This window comes from Styela clava, chromosome 3, assembly GCF_964204865.1.
Source record: "Styela clava chromosome 3, kaStyClav1.hap1.2, whole genome shotgun sequence".
NCBI classification, from domain to species: domain Eukaryota; kingdom Metazoa; phylum Chordata; class Ascidiacea; order Stolidobranchia; family Styelidae; genus Styela; species Styela clava.
The window spans coordinates 15,073,142-15,091,900 of NC_135252.1; the positions used below are offsets into that span (position 1 = coordinate 15,073,142).

At 33.7% G+C, this 18,759-nt stretch overlaps 2 protein-coding genes across 2 annotated transcripts; one reads left to right on the top strand and one right to left on the bottom strand.

Annotated features, from left to right (window-relative positions):
- The first annotated feature begins 2,580 nt into the window (after window positions 1–2,580).
- LOC120343182 (RING-type E3 ubiquitin-protein ligase PPIL2-like) lies at window positions 2,581–9,730 on the top strand. The gene is made up of 12 exons (XM_039412312.2): window positions 2,581–2,770; window positions 3,127–3,285; window positions 3,367–3,499; window positions 3,703–3,855; window positions 3,950–4,025; window positions 4,580–4,734; window positions 5,160–5,243; window positions 5,524–5,712; window positions 6,907–7,058; window positions 7,573–7,765; window positions 8,089–8,210; window positions 8,629–9,730. Exons 1-12 carry the CDS (start codon window positions 2,739–2,741, stop codon window positions 8,729–8,731), a joined length of 1,551 nt encoding a protein of 516 aa, XP_039268246.2. The 5' UTR covers window positions 2,581–2,738; the 3' UTR covers window positions 8,732–9,730.
- Window positions 9,589–16,929, bottom strand: LOC120342307 (TLC domain-containing protein 2-like). Its single transcript, XM_078110634.1, has 5 exons — window positions 15,804–16,929; window positions 15,453–15,538; window positions 13,519–13,601; window positions 12,811–12,983; window positions 9,589–11,743 (listed from the first exon to the last, which is right to left on the bottom strand). Exons 1-5 carry the CDS (start codon window positions 15,989–15,991, stop codon window positions 11,461–11,463), a joined length of 813 nt encoding a protein of 270 aa, XP_077966760.1. The 5' UTR covers window positions 15,992–16,929; the 3' UTR covers window positions 9,589–11,460.
- Between the last annotated feature and the right edge of the window lie 1,830 nt (window positions 16,930–18,759).

The window sequence follows — 18,759 nt, forward strand, 5'->3', positions numbered from 1 at the left end:
TATCCATCGCAGTTCTTTTCTTTTTCTTGACAACCTGTCTCGACAGAATTTTCCTATGTACACACGGTGCTTTGCTCCTAATAAATTATATTCACACCATACCTAGCCTGAGGTATTGCCATAGCTTGAATGTGGGCTTGCCTCTGATGTCGTTCGATATTTGTGCAGATAACATGATAGTCCTTTTACAATCGTCGTTCCTTTCACTTATTCGTTACTGCGCAAAAATAAATTTCGCTAAAGGTACGGAATGGACGCTCAAAGGACGAAAAATACAATTGTAAAAGTACATCACAATTCACAAAGCAAAGTCGGACATCAATTATCAGCATTTATAGTAGCATATTGTCCATTGAGTCTTCTTACAATTTAATAATTCATTAAATAGATAATATAAAAAGTCAGATGATAAGATGTATATACCTTCCTTTCCCCCTATTAACAAAACACCTAGCATGGTAACTCGCTTTTCCAACTTGCATTGAATATTATTGTATACTATACACATTCATCATCGGTTTATATTGAAGTGAAGCATATCAAATGGAGTCGCTTAGAAACGGTGACAAAGTCGGCGGCGGTAGCTAATAAAAATGACACTTGCATTGTTACACTTTGATGTTGTCATCAGACGCTGATCACAGTAGAACGTCACAGCACATATTACCTTCAGTTCTAACCCATGCACGGTTTTGGGTATTGTCTACACCAGCGTTTCCCAAACTTTTTCGGCCACGAAACACTTAGAATTTTTATCTCGCCTCACGGAACACCAAAAAATGGAAAGCTAAAATTGATAAAGAAAAACGGTGTAATGTAGCGGTTCCCAATAGGTTTGCCGTGACGAGTTGCCAAATGCGCCGCGAAAACTAACAGGATTGTGTTAAACCGTAAATATATACTACTACGGTTAAACATACCTGAAATATGATTGAATATTTTACATATTGCATTTAATATAAATTTTTTATTGTTTCCTAATTTAAATGCTGTGTATATGAATCAATAAATTCACCAATTCACAATTTTTACCTGACTATGTCGTTTACTTTCCATCACGTAGTGTTTGCCTCCAATGTTACCTCTAATGGAGATAAAAGTACTTGCTGCAATTTCGCGAGCTGCAGTTTATTTATCTGCTGAATTGAATTTAGCGAACATGATGTAATTTTTCAGCATTTCATGGTAAAACCAGGCAGAGACGGAGGAAGAAGAGTTGACCTTTTGCATTTATTCTTTAGACCTACTTGTTTGCTTATAACAAAACCAAAAGGATTGCTGTAAACTTGGGGTTACCATATTTTTGTGACCTCAAAGCGGGACGCCTCCAAAGGCCGTAGCTGTGTTTTTTTCAACTTCAAATTTACCGATTTTACATTAGGCACACATTTAAAACCATCCCGGCTGTCTTCATTGACTATATATATTGTCATCGAGAGTGCACGCGGTGTCTGTCTAAAAATCGGTTTCAATTCAATAAATAGAAAGGACTTTATGTTAAGCGCCCTTTTGGCGTCTGGGGCTCACACGTAACAAATTGTAGCAATTAACCGCTAATAATGTTAGCGAAAAACAACGAAACAAACAAAACCACGCATCCACCTTCAGTAAGTATGCTACCACCGGTACGCCACACAGCAACAACAGTTGCTGATCAATCAGTTTTTCATTCTTCAATAAATGTATTCCTTGGAATTTTATTGCAGGTCGTTTATGGAAACTTATGCGTCCAGCATTCAGTCCTTGGCAAAAGATATTTCTTTCCATCATCGTTTTTCTTGTTCATTTCCGTATGAATGACAACTCAGAAAAAAGCAAACAATGTATAAGCTAAATAAATGAAATGCGACACTATTTTCACGTAGATATATTTGCACCCATCGTTATAAACATTGGCTCACTTTCAAGGTTTCGCGTGATAATTGTCAGTACTGTATTTAGTTGCGTTGCCAAAATTTAGTTACAAGTCATTTTGTCATCCGACTAGTTTGGTTTCGGTATTCAATCTCTAAAAATTTCCGATACACTTTCACTTTTATGAATTAACTATCGTTTGGATACCGGTGCTTTTAAATTGAATTTGGATACTTCAAATATGATGGTTATAAACCAAAAATGAACCATCTTATCAAACTTCAATTCCGAAAAGCACTCTCAAAATACGCCACAAAAATCTGTGTAATTTTTTGGCTGTACTAACGCGCACACGGTTACCGACGGTAACGGCTCTAGCTCACGGTAACTTACCGTGAGCTAGAGCTACAGAGTCAAAAACTACGCTGGATCCAAGTCTGTAAATAAAGCTACTGCAAAAAGTGCACTTCATGATTATAATTAATGCTAATGAATAAATATTGTATTAATGATTAATGTTCAAAATACATACTGGATATACCAATGGAAAAATGGACTATTATGGAACAACTACTCTGCTGAAGTGCTGATGATGTATTTGTTTTGTCACTTGTATACACTTATTTATTGATATCCCTATATTATTTTATTTATTCTTTAATTATTGATTGATCCACATTGTGGAAACATTAAAAAAAAAAAAAGTGCACTTTCCAAATTTCATTGTTATCAGAATTTCGTGTGGTGCCGTATACATCATTCGTATTAACAGTTACCGTACCGTATTAATTTGTCAATTCCTGAATTCGTCAATTGGTTAGGAAGAAAGTCTTGTTGTAGCTTGTTTTAAACCAGTTGGATTAGCTAAGTGCCGAGACTGCAAGATGGGGAAGAGGCAACATCAATCAGATAAGATGTAAGTTTGAAAATACACTGCTGGTACTGCTGTAGGTGTTAAGCTAGTTATTTTAATTAATTGAATTTTTGTTCAGTCTTTAATTGAAAAGAGTTGCAATGCAATATTTTAAAGGATTAGGTAATACTGATGCTAAAATCCCAGAATCATGGAATGTTCGATGACAATGAAAATTTTAGAATTATATTTGATGATAACAATTAATGTGATATTGTTTTTTTTTATTTATTTCATTGTATATTAAAATGCATGTTTTTCTTAGTGTCTAATCGCAGAATTAAGTTTATGGTAATGACAAATTAGAAAAATCTTCCCCGTAAGAGAATGTAGTATTTTCTGTAATTTTATTTTTTCAGGTATATAACAGGCAAGGAATGGTCTGCATTTTATGGTGGTCATCGGAAGAAAATAGAAAATGCAGATTTTCGCAGACTCCCATTCTTTTGCTGCAGTTTGTCTATGCAACCATTTGATACCCCAATGTGTACCAAAGATGGTCATATTTTCGATCTTTTGTAAGTTACAGTTTAAAATTAAATTTTATAAGTTTGATCTCATTCATACATCAACATGATACTTAATTATTTCAAATCCAGGAGCATCATCCCTTGGCTAAAGAAATATGGGACAAATCCAATCACGGGGAAGAAAATGGACGCAAAATCTCTTGTGAAACTTAATTTTCATAAAAATGCGGATGGAAAATATCACTGCCCAGTTTTGTTTAAGGTTCGTTTCCATAGCTTTTGTTTTATATTACATTGCTTCAATAAAAATTCACAAAAGTCATTATTTACCCTTGAACTGCATGAATAATCTGTTTTAACATAGGCCTGTTACTTTCTTAAAGCTCACAAATGTTATATGTAGGCCTTCCTATATTATAACAATATATTCACCTCGAATTATATTGACATCTTTCAATAATACAGGTTTTTAACGAAAATACTCACATTGTGGCTGTTTCAAAGACTGGAAACGTTTATTCTTATGATGCAATTGAACAACTGAACATCAAACCTAAAAATTGGAGAGATTTGCTCACAGATGAAATATTTGCGAGAAGTGATTTGATAACAATACAGGTGTTTTATTATTTTGATTAAACGAATTATATTCAATATTATTATTAACAACTTATGTCCTGTGTTTTGTTAACATGGAACATAATTATTTCAGGATCCAACAAACTTGGACAAATTTAACCTACAATCATTTCATCATCTCAAACACAATTTGAGACTTCCAGAAGCAGGTGTGTTCTATTTGTTTTTGACTCTTTACTTACCTACCACCCTGCAATGATTTTTAAATAGCACAGCTGATTGAATCAAGATTGGCATCCGAACTGCAATTCTTTCCCATCGAAGAAATTCTTTGCTCTGATTATTTTACAGATTTTACAATCGACTGTGTTCTTGTAATCAGCTATCATAATTGGCTGTGAGCTCATTCATCTTTTGTCTATTCACAGACCATACAAAAAACTTTTATGTCACAATTTTTTTTCAAGAGTTTCAGTTATATGGAGTTCCCTACCTTATAGCTAACTTCCTAATCGCTCTCATTGAACCGCTTCGAGTCTTGCATTAATTGGTTCATACTAACGCATAATGCATCACCATAATTCGTATAGTTTAGTAGCTTTTAGTGGTTGCCTTTCCGTTACCTCTTTCGGAGATCAGTCATTTACGTAGGAGCAAGCATGCGATGTATTGATTTGGGAAACTTCAAAAGTTTTGAAGCTTTTCACATTTGTCCATCTGATTGTTTTATTGATTTGATTGTATATAACTCTTATAATTTCAGACGCTAATTTTCGATCAAAGCCTGGATATTTTCTAAACAGCACAAATGCAGAACTAGAGCAAACTATGGATGAATTGAATAAATCCTATAAGGGAGACGAAATATTAAAAGAAAAACCTGTTGCGAAAAAATCTAAAGTGGATAAATTTAATGCCGTGAGTTTATTTTTCCCTCTATGTTTATATATAATGAATTTAATTTAGGTTTTATATGATTGTATTGTGATTGATATGATATTCCATTGGTCGCAGCTGTAGGAACATAAAATCAAAATTTTTTTATGTGAAATTTTGTTTATTTTATCAATTAAAAATAACTTTATTTAATCACTGTGACTGTTGTATTGATGTCGTTTTGAATATTTGAAATAAGAATTATCAATCATAGTATATTTGCGAATTATTTCTATTTATTTTGCTCTTTTATTCTTCATTATTTAAAGGTGAAAAGTTCTGTAAGAGAGATAATATAATTTAAAGTGCTTCCTACAGGGACATATGCAAATAAACTAAATATGCAATTTATATATATATTTATTTTTTATTTTCACTGAAAAAATTCTCATTTGTTGTATATTTAGGCTCATTATTCAACTGGAACTGTTTCTGCTTCATTTACATCTACAGCTGCAGTTCCACAACTTGAAACTGAAACCGCAGTGTTGGTGAGTTATAAATTAAGGGGATATATAATTTTTCTATTTGTCTGTGAATTGAAAAGAAAAATAGAGGTAGATTTACATGTATTATGAAATATAGATTTTTGTTAGCGTCCTTCATTTCCCTTTATTAGAACATTTATCAATATCCAAAGTTTATATTTATAAAAAATTTGTTTTTAAAAATCAGCAAAATATATCTTTTTATCATATCTTTCCAATTATTTCCTGTTACAATATAAGGTAATGATCAGAATGTGCAAACTGTACTATTTACTACTCATAGGATGATGATGTGGTTCGTTACGGATTTGTAAAAACAAAAGGATATGTGAGATTACAAACAAACTTCGGTAACCTGAATGTTGAACTACACTGCGATCAGACTCCTAAAACTTGCGAGAATTTCATGAAGCTATGTCAAAAGGATTATTATAACGGAACAATATTTCATCGATCAATAAGGAATTTCATGGTGAGAAATTTTATGAGTTGGTTTGCTTTGAAATAGTAGGGGAATTTTGTTTTGTTGTCATTCACATATTAAAATGGTTCTTGTTACCTTAAATGGAGATGGAGATATATATGGTAGGTATGGAAATATGACTACAATAAAACAATGAAAACATATCACAAAATTTATATTACATTATCATTCTGGATAATTCATACATGTTTTTTTTTCTTGATCTATGGCCGCCCCTGGCTCTTCCTCATAAGAAACTGGTTTTGTTTCAACAGGTTTTCATGAGGGTTTCCATACACCATTTTTAACCCTTTCCATGCGATTTTTATTTTATATTATTAAATAATCACATTTGCTACGCCGATTTTATGCATTTGTACCCCCACAACTAATCGATCGACTAACGAAAAACTAATGATCCTCTGCTGCCCACTGACGGCTCGTTGGAAAGCTTATTTAAAGAGCTTGCAATTGGCGATTAAAAAAAAATAATTTAAAAGTGGTCGTCTGAGTCACAAACCGGATAGAAAAAAGGCTTTTTTTTCTTGGGAGTTGAAACTTCAAACCGTGATAAAAAATAGAAATATTTGCTAAATCCTTTACTGTTACCGCTTCGTGGTTGGCAAACAATAGCATAATATTGCTGTAGCAATTTCGTGATCTAACTCAAAATACTTTGGTAGATGGAAGGGATAATATGTCTTCTATTACCACCCAAAACACACCGAAATTTGCATAAATTTCAAAAACACTCCCTCGTTCCGCCGCAAATAAAATTCCCGTCGTAAACGAAAGCGAGATTTACTGTCGCTTATGTTAATCTCGAAGAAGACTTCTTATCAATAAACTAAAACCTGGAAAAACTAGACCAACAGTTTGCAACCGATTGCTAAAAAAAACAGTGGAGTACATCAACGTACCCGCCGCAATCTAGCGACTTTTGTCATTGGTACGTATACGTGCCTACCGCACGGTGAGGGTTAAAAATAAAAAGCCGACAGTAAAAGAATATTTGCATTCAGGTCATAGAATTAAACAGATCACAGTTAATTTACTTTAGATTAATGTAGCCGACGTAAACATACTCAGTGAATGCCTTTGCTGGTGACCCCAAGAGAACTGCTCTGTTGGCCCCCTAGTTTCTGAATCCCGCTTCTATGGAAATGAAAAAACAAGTCCAATTATTGGAATCAAATATTCTAGATTCAAGGGGGAGATCCAACTGGCACTGGAACAGGTGGTGAATCGTTTTGGGGAGGAACGTTTAAGGATGAATTCCGCCAACAACTCACACATACTGGTCGTGGAGTAGTTAGTATGGCGAACTCTGGAAAAGATACTAATAAATCTCAATTGTAAGTATATTATCACAAAGTCAAACAGATTGAAGGATCTTTTGTTAAAACGCTTTCACAAAGCAAACTTTCTGGGACTGTTCAGTAGCTCTTTGTCATGTAATAATGGTCAAAAATGTAGTTCTCCATTTCTTCTCCAGTGCACATGGCCTTGTTTATAGCAATTTTATTTTAAAACTATCCAGCTTTGACTACAATCCGAGCATTGTATCATTGCTTATTTGTGACTCAACTTCAAGTTTAGAGGCCATTAAAAAAAGTTATTTTACTAGGGAATTGGGAGGTACCATCCAGGTTACTTACACTCTTATCAAGTCACTTTTCATAACCAAATCGAAGCATTTGCGACCTGCTATACAAGCCTGTCAATAAAACAGTTTGTATAACAATAACAGCTGTTTTCAATCTTCTTTTTGATGTAGCAATTCTCCTATGAAAAAAGCCTATGATTAGTATAGGTAAAATATTCATGTATAGTGAAAATATGTAGCACTTTGTAAAACTTTTTTTTCAGTTTTATCACGTTTCGATCATGCGAACATTTGAATCGAAAGCACACAGTATTTGGTCGAGTTGTTGGTGGGCTTGATACACTACAAAAAATGGAAAACGTTGAGACTGAAAAAAAGACGGACAAACCTAAACAAGAAATAAAACTTTTGCAAGCTGTTGTATTTATTGATCCTTACGCGGATGCAGATGAAAAAGTAAGTACTCCTCCATTTTATTGTTGCTCTAGGAATAAGTGCAGTAAATAGTGGTCGATAATGGTATGTATTGCCTATTGAATATAGTTGTTGAAGCATCAGATAAAATCTTGGGTTCAATTGCCGTGTAAATCACCTCACCCAGGATTTGAAAAGTTCGGTAGACAATGTCAAAACGGAAAGATTCGTTCTTACCAAACTGTAGTAGCTCATTAAAAATTTCAGTACACAAAACAAATTTGTTCAGCACATCGATACTGAAACATATAATAAAGAACTGAGTTTTCAGATCTCAATCAATTTTTTACCAATTTTTCTCGCAGCTTGCAAAGTTGAGAGAAGACGAAGAAAAGAGAGTTCAAGCCGAATTGGAAGAAAAGGTAGCGGAGAAAAAACCCAAACCAATGAAAGTGTACAAAAATGGAGTTGGAAAATATATTAAAAAGTAAGATATCGAAATTGTAAGCCAGTAGTTTTTTCTAAAGAATTCCAAGACTTGTGACCCCCTGTTTTTTTTTAATTACCTATTGCTGCTTTTAATATATTACCATCTGTTATTCTGTGCACCACGCTTGATAATGATGTAGCCAACAGACATAAGCGAAAGGATAAAACAAATCACAATCGATTTATTTCAATTAATGTGGTCATGGCAGAGAGAAGGAACCGCTTTGTGGCAACCGAGGGCCTGGTTTGAGACACCTCGTTCGAAGCAATATGTAATCATCCTCGAATTGTTAAAATACGTTGTGCATAATGTTGTTAGTGGATTGCAATTTCTCGATTTCAGGATTAGTAGAATATGATATTTGACAAAGCGGTATCTGCTTAAAACTCAGCTACATGTTTTGTTGTATATTCAGACCTTCCAGTGAAGATGACAAATCAAGTACCAATGCGAGTGCACAAAAGAAGAAATTATTGCCTGCTTCTGGTGTCCAATTCAAAAATTTCAGCAGTTGGTGAAGAGGACGTGTCAGCACTGATGCATTCGCTCTGTAACATGGCTTTAAGAGAATAGGTTTGATGATGGTCACAGACCAGGCGGGGACGATGGTATGTCTCGTTAGTGAACTCCATCCCACTGCGGTACATGGTATGTGCAGTACAGATGAAACTCCACTTGTTTTCATAGTCTTGCTTTTTATGTAAATCTTTTATATGCTGTAGCCTTACGTCATGTTGTGTAATAAAAGTAGATTTAATGGACTCCTTTTTATCAGGTCATCTTGAAGTCCCAGATTGGACAAACTATGTAGTAGATCATTTATGTAATTTATCAGCTGGTAAATGCGAGGCTTAAAACAGAAGTCTTTCAAGCAAAAGTTCTTTTAAAATGGTTAATGTAACTAACATATAGAACTGAGCATTGAGAACTATCATATAAAATAGCTGCAACTGTTTGGGTATGATAATAAGCAGAGCTTCTACCTCTTGCAAGAGGCTTAGGAATGTCTGTGCCTTAACGTGAAAATAAGCTGGATACAACCTTGGTGGAACGAAGGCAACATTTCCTATACCAAGCTTGTCTTTCTTAAAACCAGGGGTGTATGGTATTGTGGACTCTTTTTTTATATTGCACATGTCATATTGATAGCAAAACAGCATTTGTGCAAATGGTCGTTAAATTGTATCTGCCAGAAACTTACAAGTGGGATTGCATAAATAATACTTTCTTTTCAAGAAATAGAAAAACTTCTTCGAATATTCCGCCACTATTACTTATCTTTTTAACCCCTTGTAAGCTGATAAAATTCTGTGCAAGCTTCACTAATTTCCTGTAAAAAAAACTTGTCCCATTTATATTTTACCCATACACAATGTACAGCATAATATATTCCTTTATTCAAAAATTATGCATAGTAAGCAAGAACACGCAGGGTGAAAGATGTGCTCTTAAACAGCTCTGGATAATAAACTAACCTACGATGAGCCACATTTCAGAAACCAGGTGTTTTCCAACTGTGTGAAATCTTACTGTTCAACCAATAGTATAATAAAAAAAATTGAGTGTTTCTCATTTTAATTAAATTAGAATAAGGCCATACTGTGGGCCTGTGCAATATAGTTCAAAATCAAATCCCTTTATGCTCCAGTGATCAGTAGCTATTTGGAATATAACAGAACAGAATATAACTTCCGACTCTTGCATCCAACAACATTTGAAGACCGTCATTTGCCAGAAGTCAAAATGAAATAATAAAAAAACTATTTTTAGTCTATCAATTTTGCTTTCAATCCTTTAATTCAATAGACTAATAGAAAAAAATAGCACAGTAAAAACAGTGAGCAAATTTTGTGTGCGATATAATTAGTAATGCTTCTTAGGTGGATTCATAACACTAAATAAAAAAGTGATTCGAGTGAAAAATTTCATATAAGGTTAGTAAAAACATTAAAAAAATGACAGCCAATCAACCAATGTCGCATAGAAGTAAAAAGATAGAATCAAGATTTGGCATCAATTGCTATGAAAATTTTCAAGTAAATACTTTACAGACGGCTGATGACAGTCTGACTTGACATTATTGAACAATAACCAATATATAATGGTTGGTTTTGTAAAAACTATGTGCACCAAGTTGCCATCATGCCGGCTGTTTTGTAACAGTAACCTTATACTGTAATGCATTTCAATTTTCAGTTCTGGCATTGAAGTGACCCCATCCTTTAAACATAGTTATGCACTTTAACAAGAATATGTAGAAACAAACTTGCCTTGAAGAAATAGGCTAACCCAAAAAATGGTTTAATGGTAATTAAGGTTGTTTTTCAGAATGCCTGTGTTCAAAATTATGTGAAACTGAAAAACAAAATTATCTGTGTCACCTCAATAAATTTAAAAATTAGTTACATTGATTACCGGTACCTATTTTACTACAGCGCCTCAAATAAGCCCAAAAAAGGATCTTTGTCCCCCTCAAGTACTTCTAGTAGGCGTAGCATAACCTTTTGTTATTAGTATAATATTCCTAACCCCCACCGGAGTACGTCACCCCAAAATTACATCACTGTGACATCACAATCGCGTCATAGAGCTTGCTAAAGTATAGCTACCATTGTCCGAAATGGCATCTGTGCCGTCTATATTGAACTCACTAACATCAGCAATCTCTCTCTTATCGGTATCGTTTCGACGAGAAAAGGTTTAGGCTGTTGATGAGCACTAGATGCTTCCAGTCACTTCTTTCTGCCGGATTTTCAATAGGGCCGTATTACATCACAGCGACTCCGCAGTGATGTAATTTTCGGATGACATAGTCAGGTGGGGGTTAGGAATGACATATGCAAAAATTGTTGAGCCAGGCCAACTAGAAGTACTTGCGGCGTATACTTCAGGAGACCCGGACCATATACATAAATTAATACTTTCTACTAATGTTTGCTTCTTGTGCATCTATGTATGGCTTTGTTGAAAGGATTGAAAGTAAAAATATGATTTAACAGTGGAGAATAAAAAAAAGGCTTCAACAAAATTTTTACTCTTTCGTACTTGATAAAAATTGTGTGAACAACATTATTTCAGCAGGTAGGTTTACATCAGGAGCATAGAGAGTTTGTAACTCCAATGTCTTGAAAGCTTAAAATGGGTAAAAAAAAATTTGGACATGATACAGAAAAATAGTTATTATGCATGCTTGGTCATACGCAGATCTACTATAAAAAATATTTTATATCTAAACGTCAAAATGTCGTTAATCTCGGCGTAACATTTTAGAATTGATACACGTAGGTGGATGGTCGTGACTTTGACATTTTCTCCAGCTGTTGTGGATTCCCGACTTGAAATTTTTTACAATAGATAAAATGTGCTTTGCATCCTTCGACATGATCTTGAAAAACAATATGATGTTGATTATGTACATCACAGGCAAACTGGTTGCAAGAACTCCATAGTATGGTTGATCAATATCTTCTGCATTATGCCAAAACCATCTCATCATCCATGCAATGGATATGAAGCGACAAGCAATGAATCTAAATTATGAGTTTATAGATAGCATATTCTCATACGATTATGATTTGTGAGTTATGCTAGCAAATTCAGTACTGTGCCAATGATGGAGAGTCTGGTTACTACCTTTGTGTAACACCTCACTTTTGAAAAAATGGATGAAACATCAACCAGGGCTGTTGGTGAAAGATTGGCATGTTTTATCAATATTGGAAATAAGAGTCGGATTCAGTGGTGGGACTCAATTTTTTTGTCAGCCAGTCGCATCACTAAAAGTCATTTCACCCGGTTCTGTTACAAAAATCCATTGACAGTAACCAGTAATGCTAACCGGTTGCTGATCTTATAAAATTATAGAACCCCATCACTGGTCGGATCCCACCACTGGTCGGATTGTAATACTTTCCAGAGACTAGACTTTTAATTCTTTGCTCACGAGTCAGAATATCTGACTTCTAACGGTGGTAATTGAAGAAAAAACAATGCTTGCGCACACATAAGAATTCACGAGGTGAATCCATCAATTTCAAAAAGCAATTCTGACATTTTTATAACTTTTTTCATTTCTAGTTATTGATGAAATAAGGTTCTTATTATGTTTGCACACATAGCGAACTGTTTTAATGTTTTTAGTTAGACATGTGTCTGGACCCATTATAGTGAGAATATCACATACAATTACATATCGTCCCAAGTATTCGAAACTTTATTCAAAAAACATTAGATTCTGAAATCATCAGGTGTATGAAAATGCCTAGCCCCAATCGTAACCGGGAAAAATTGTTTTAAACTTGAATGAAACTACACATCCACCGAACTACACCATCCTGATAAGGCAAAATCAGGGATATCATGTACCAAGAATTGACATATTGATATTTCGAAGCGCCTAGTGGAAATTCCCAGAATACCTATATAAAAAGACAATTTCATTAATGAAAAAACACTGGAGAATAGTATGACTAGAGGCACAAAGAGTCATTGTGCTTAAGTTTTCAATCCCATTGCCTTAGTATCATCGAATGCCTTTCTAAATACTGGTCACATCACTAAATTGAATAAAGTATATCTTGATATCACTCAAACTTACGTTACAATGTTTGTCAGCATATTCAGCGAATACCAAACTGTATGTGACAATCCAGCCATTCGCATTAGTTGACGAGCATGAAGAAATATGGAGTTAACTTCAACTAGTAAAGCAACAACAGCGAATGGAATAAACAATCCCGACTTCACAACCAGTACAAAGCAAGTGATCACCTGTCAATTGAATAGGCTATTTCATCGAAAGGAATTTTTTGAAAATAAGGGTTATAGCCTATACTAAGACACAGCATTATAGTTCATATAAGCACCACATGAAATGCTCTTTGGCAACAAAAAAATTTTTTTTTAATAATGTAAAATGATTTAAATATTCGAATAAATATCTCATGATATGATTTTAGAAATACAGAATAGTTTCATTTAAAAAATGATCATTTTGAGCAATCGAGGTCTGAAAACTGAAAAAATAAATGATTAATGAAACCTCTACCATATTTGTCGGCAACTTCCTTGAAAAACTATTACATGAATTCTTTGTTAATAATACCACAATTCCGAATAGCAGATTATTCAATTTCGACGTCACCCCTCATTGAAATTATTTTTCTAGAAATTTACCCATAATTTGACTGCTCACAATTCTGGAGTTCCAAAATTATTTTCTGAGCTAAGTGTTTCATAACAGAACATTTACAATACATTCGTACACAAAAAATTAATTCAGAACAATTAGTTGCTTGAAACATACCACCACATGGTGTGCAAGAACATCCCAGGCATTAGAAATTGGGACACATGCTAGAAAATCCACTGCATCATAAAGAAAGTAACCTGAAAACATAATCAAAAATAAGAATAGGAAAAAACGTGCACAAAGAAATCTGGGATTATGACTGTTAAACGATTTAATTATTTCTTTTTTTAATAATTTCGTATTATTATGAATCGATAACACAACCTAATAATAATAATAAAACTTTAGAGGGCATATTCCATAGCCTAATATTTACATTTTCCACTTGAATATAAACCTTTATATTCAAATATTTACCTACAAAAATGAAAAACGAACGTTTTGACTATAAAAATTATATTCTAATGAATGCAACTCATACATAGAACTAATGTATTATCTAACACCAATGATAACTGAGGCTTGATAGACATCAGTATTGTACAAAACCCTTTTAATGCCATTAAAAAAATTTTGTCATCAATTTTTTATTTTTATCAGCTCTTTATGTTTTATGATTTTGACGTATTCACAGTTTCCTTATATCTAAAAGACGATCAACAAAACATAATAAAACAAATCATGCAACATCTCATGCAAAAATTAACTTGCAAAATAATAATAAAAAAAATTGCCAGAGCACAGCATAACATAGTTGAAGAAAATGAGGTATGTGACGTAGAAAATATAGATTTAATCAAAAGTAGATAAGTTGGAAGAAATGAATTATTATAATTATACGGCATTTAGATTAGATGTTTCTGAAGGCGGTCCCCCATGCCCCATTTTTAAATGGGAATGGAGTTTTCATTGATCTTAAATCTAACCAAGGTTTGGAAGTTCAAATTGACAACTCATAAATAAACACAAGGATTAGTTTAGTCTTCAACACTTTTACTGTATTGTTTATATTACAGTGAGAAAAATTTTTTCTTAACGGTTTGAAGGGCCTTCTTTTGTCACTAAAAAAGGGGCCATGAGATCATAAAAGTTAAGAACCACAGATTTAGACAACATTGATATGATATTTGATATTCATTAATAAAGTTTCTTGTACAAGAAAATGAATGTTTAGCTTTAATGTACTTTTGAACTTAGAGAAAAGTTTAAACTAATGTGACTTCAAATCTAAACTTCTACAAATGAAACAACCAGAATGTATGAAATACTATGTAATAACAGTTTACATAGTAGCCAATACCATCACCCACAAACAAACAAGCGAAAGTGAACATAAACAAAGGTTTTGATGTGCCACACCTACAACTAACGATGAAATTCCCAAATAGATTCCGATTTATTGTGTTGATCAAGTTTCATCTTTTCTCTCATGTTGAAGCTGGTTCAAGTTGCCATGTTTTTCACACAGATATGGTTGTTGAAAAATGAAGTTTTTATATGAAAATATTATAGCACTCTACCAAAAGGCCCACCACACATACAATGAAAACACAAAGCAAATCGCAAATACAATCTCTTAATTAATAGATAAGGTATAGCATTTATTGAAGTAACTGTAGAACATATCGCTTTGAGTTTTGAATAGCACAACCTTAAATGTAGTAAGCCTTGTTTGATTCATATTGAATGTTCACACACTCACTCAATGTTACCCAAATGCTAGCAGTCTGAGGATAATTAAAAATTGTAAATAATAACATCCTAATAATATTGCCATTGTACTGTTGCGATGTGCGAGTGCTTCAGCGAATTAATTGTGCTGATGAACTGTTTTAGGCAAACTGATAAAAAGATTATTGACGCAATACATGAAATAATTATCAAAAGCATTATCTTAAATCATGATAGTTTGGCAATTAGTTGTTGAATGAAATTTAATTGCATATTAATCTGATGATGCAAGTTGCACTTAATTATTAATAATTATGCTAAGATGCAAATTATACTCCCAACTTTAATTCTCAACAATTTTTTCAAAAATTGCTCACCTGTTGAAGCAGAGACTAGAAAACTAGAAACAGCAGAGTCACAGTTCTTGTTGAGGTTATTCAACATATCAGGGTCTCTGTACAAACTGAAAAAAATGCACAGATATTCAGAATATAACTTGTATAGAAAACGATTTGAAAGCAATTCTTAAAATTAACAATATCATTAAAGTTCAGAATTTTGATAAGAATTAGGGTGTACATCCATGCCGAACAAGCATGGGTTTTCTCTACTGGAACAAAATGTATTCAGATAATCTCAGGTCTTTTAATAATGATTTATTTGCATACTGTATACCAGGAATAGGTTAGGAATTCAAATACTACAATCTTAGAACTCGAAAAGCATACCAATACAAGCAAGTTGCTCCTGCGAATAGTGAATGTGTCCATGATACCCAAACATTGTACCATCTCCAAATAACATCCCACCTATCAGATTTAGCCACAATATGTGGTAACAACGAAAAGTACCAAATAAGTATTCGGATGGAAGCAAATAGAACGCATGAAGACAAAAGATAAACTGCTTCAAGCATAGTTTTGAATATTCGTCTGAAACAGAATTTGTGTTAAGAAATCAGGTGTTAGCCCAGTTCTGCTTGCCAGTATAGTCCAAGGATTCCTCAAGTTTCCACTGAGTCCGAGAGTCTATATCACTGTATTAGTATGTAGGTTGTTTGAATATAATCAAATACCTATAGCAGTATTGTGGTATTTGCCACTGTTAATAAACATTTTTCATCATTTTCTTTGCCAGTGTAATTATGCTTGTTTTTATGTATATTTTTAGTTTATACAATTCAGACGATAAAAAATGAATTAAACAATTAGACAGAATTTTTTATTGGGGTGCGATCCATCTACTAGGTTGAAAACCACCGAAATACATCATTAGGAAATCTTTTTTTTTTTCTTGGAAAAACGAATGTTTTAGAATTAGAAAAAGTCAATAAAATTTTAAAACGTGATCAAAACAATATTTGCTTGTTATTACACATATCACTAGTGTTATACCCAATCTCAAATTACGTATTCCAGTTAATATTATGATTTTCATACAATAATCCCTATTAATTATAAAAACAATTCTTACGCATTTGCTTAGCCTTAAGCCATTTTTTGATAGATGTATATTTACAAACTCTCAAATACCTGAATAAAAACTTTAGTCTACCATGTTATATGAAATTATTTTTTATTTGCAAGTTCCATATCCAGATATCGTATATGCCAAATATCTGAATATGGTTGATTTGATTTTCGGCATGCAGGGATGCTGCTATCATGATAATTTTAATAAATCTCCCTCTCTTCTGTGCAATAATATTATCAAACATCAGTATTCAATTCACTAAAATATAATTCACGCCAACACTAAAATAATTTTACATAATCACGGATTAGAAAATCCATCAGCCGACATCAGCGATACCACAACCTAAAATATGCTGAAGACGTCGCCCAACCCATACTATATGCTTTCACCCAACGCCCAAGGTATTTCGAAAGGGTATTTTCGTTGTATTCTATGCGCCATGCACTACCTATCTCCCAAAATTGCTGCACAAATTCACAGAAATAAAATAAATGAACCAAAGTTTCGATATATATATCACAAAATGTACACTTTTATTTATTCTATACAAGGTTGGATCAATTGTAATTGGGGCATTTTCATTCTGTGTAATTGTAAATGTAATAAGGTAAATTTTTGGCTCAATTACACTTTCAATTACACCAGGGTTCACCAAACTACGGCGTCCTTTCATCTGGCCCACAATAACACGAAAAAGGGCGAAATATTTTTCCAAGGGGCGTTTTCCGAGAATCGCCTTCCTTTTTTATTTCGTAACATTAGCCAATCAGCAAGATGTGAAAACGTGACGTAACAATATGCATTTTCGCATCCGTTAAGACACTCGGACAGAAATTCAGTCGAGGTTGTAAACAAAACCTCATTTTGCGATTTCGAATGCTATTCGTTAGTTTTTAGTTGTGTTTCGGAAATTTCTATTGAACAACCTTGAACTTGCGAAATTTTGTGTCTAGTAGAGGGTTGATAATTATTCATAACTAATTAATTTTCATTTCAACGTTTTCTTGTGTTATTTTCCAACAGAACAACACCAAAACCCCTATTATAGCAAGAACGGAAATGCGCGTAGAAAGACGTAAACAATCTAACGCGCGCCGTTACGCGTGATAATGACCATTAATTCTACGTTATTTCACGTTTAAAAATTCTTTATAGTATACTTACACCAGGTATGGTGCAGTTGAAATCATATTTTTCAAAACATTACAGGGCCTGGGATAGAATGTATGACTGAAAATACATGATAAACCAATATAAGGGAGTCACGTCTTATCTGAGTCATAACAGAGATTTGACACGACTGATGGACGATTTTCAAATCAATGCTATTCACAGAACTGGCATTTTTGACATAGCTGGGGTTCCTTTTTCGTGAAATATATGACTCTACTATGAAACATTAACTGTAAAAGACCGATAATACCTTTTAGAGATGGACTGTACATGCATCATATATTGTACAACGATATGTCATCCGGCATAGTGGGGATGGCTTTTAAAGATTGATATTGATGGTCAATTAATGAACCATTTTTCATGTTTTTGTTATATAATTATTGACATTTCTATTGTTGTTCAATTAAACCAGGGGTTCTCAACCCGGGGTCCGCGAACCCCCAGGGGTTCACGAGAAGATTTCCAGGGGTACTTGGATGACAGTCGAGTTTGCGTGTGTTGCTTTCTTTTATTATCCTTTAACAAAGAAAGTAACTACAAGAGGAAAATATGTGCCAATTGAAACTCAGCGTACATTATCCCTGATCTTGCGTTGTTGTGATTGTGACGCAACAATGTGAAATGCATGGCTTGGCAGTCGTTGCAGCAAATTGTTAGTCAATATATCACAATTTAGTTTAGTGTCTGAATACTGGGGGTTCGCGTTGATTGTTTCATGACTCTGGGGGTTCGCGTTGATTGGTGCGTGACTCGAGGGGTACTTAACAGAGAAAAGGTTGAGAACCCCTGAATTAAACAGTCTTTTTCTCATATTTTTGTTATTAGATAACTGGTATTGCCATTTTCGGTCAATCAAATTATTGCCCATTCGCTCTGAACTATTAGTGGGATCAGTTTGTCTGTAATGGTTGCATCAATCATACACTAATACCAAATATTCAAATAAAACTGTTTACTAGTAGCATCGTGATGATCATCATTTGCTTTGTATTGTAGACACGATTCCTCAGATGTGAAATAATAAAAATTTTC

Coding starts and splice junctions, on each gene's coding strand:
- LOC120343182 (XM_039412312.2), top strand. CDS start 2,739: ATGGGGAAGAGGCAACATCAATCAGATAAGAT. Junction 2,771..3,126: donor CAACATCAATCAGATAAGAT/GTAAGTTTGAAA, acceptor TTATTTTTTCAG/GTATATAACAGGCAAGGAAT. Junction 4,026..4,579: donor TTTGAGACTTCCAGAAGCAG/GTGTGTTCTATT, acceptor TTATAATTTCAG/ACGCTAATTTTCGATCAAAG.
- LOC120342307 (XM_078110634.1), bottom strand. CDS start 15,991: ATGCTTGAAGCAGTTTATCTTTTGTCTTCATGCGTTCTATTTGCTTCC. Junction 13,602..15,452: donor TCTAGTCTCTGCTTCAACAG/GTGAGCAATTTT, acceptor TTATGTTTTCAG/GTTACTTTCTTTATGATGCA. Junction 11,744..12,810: donor ATGCTGACAAACATTGTAAC/GTAAGTTTGAGT, acceptor CTCATAATTTAG/ATTCATTGCTTGTCGCTTCA.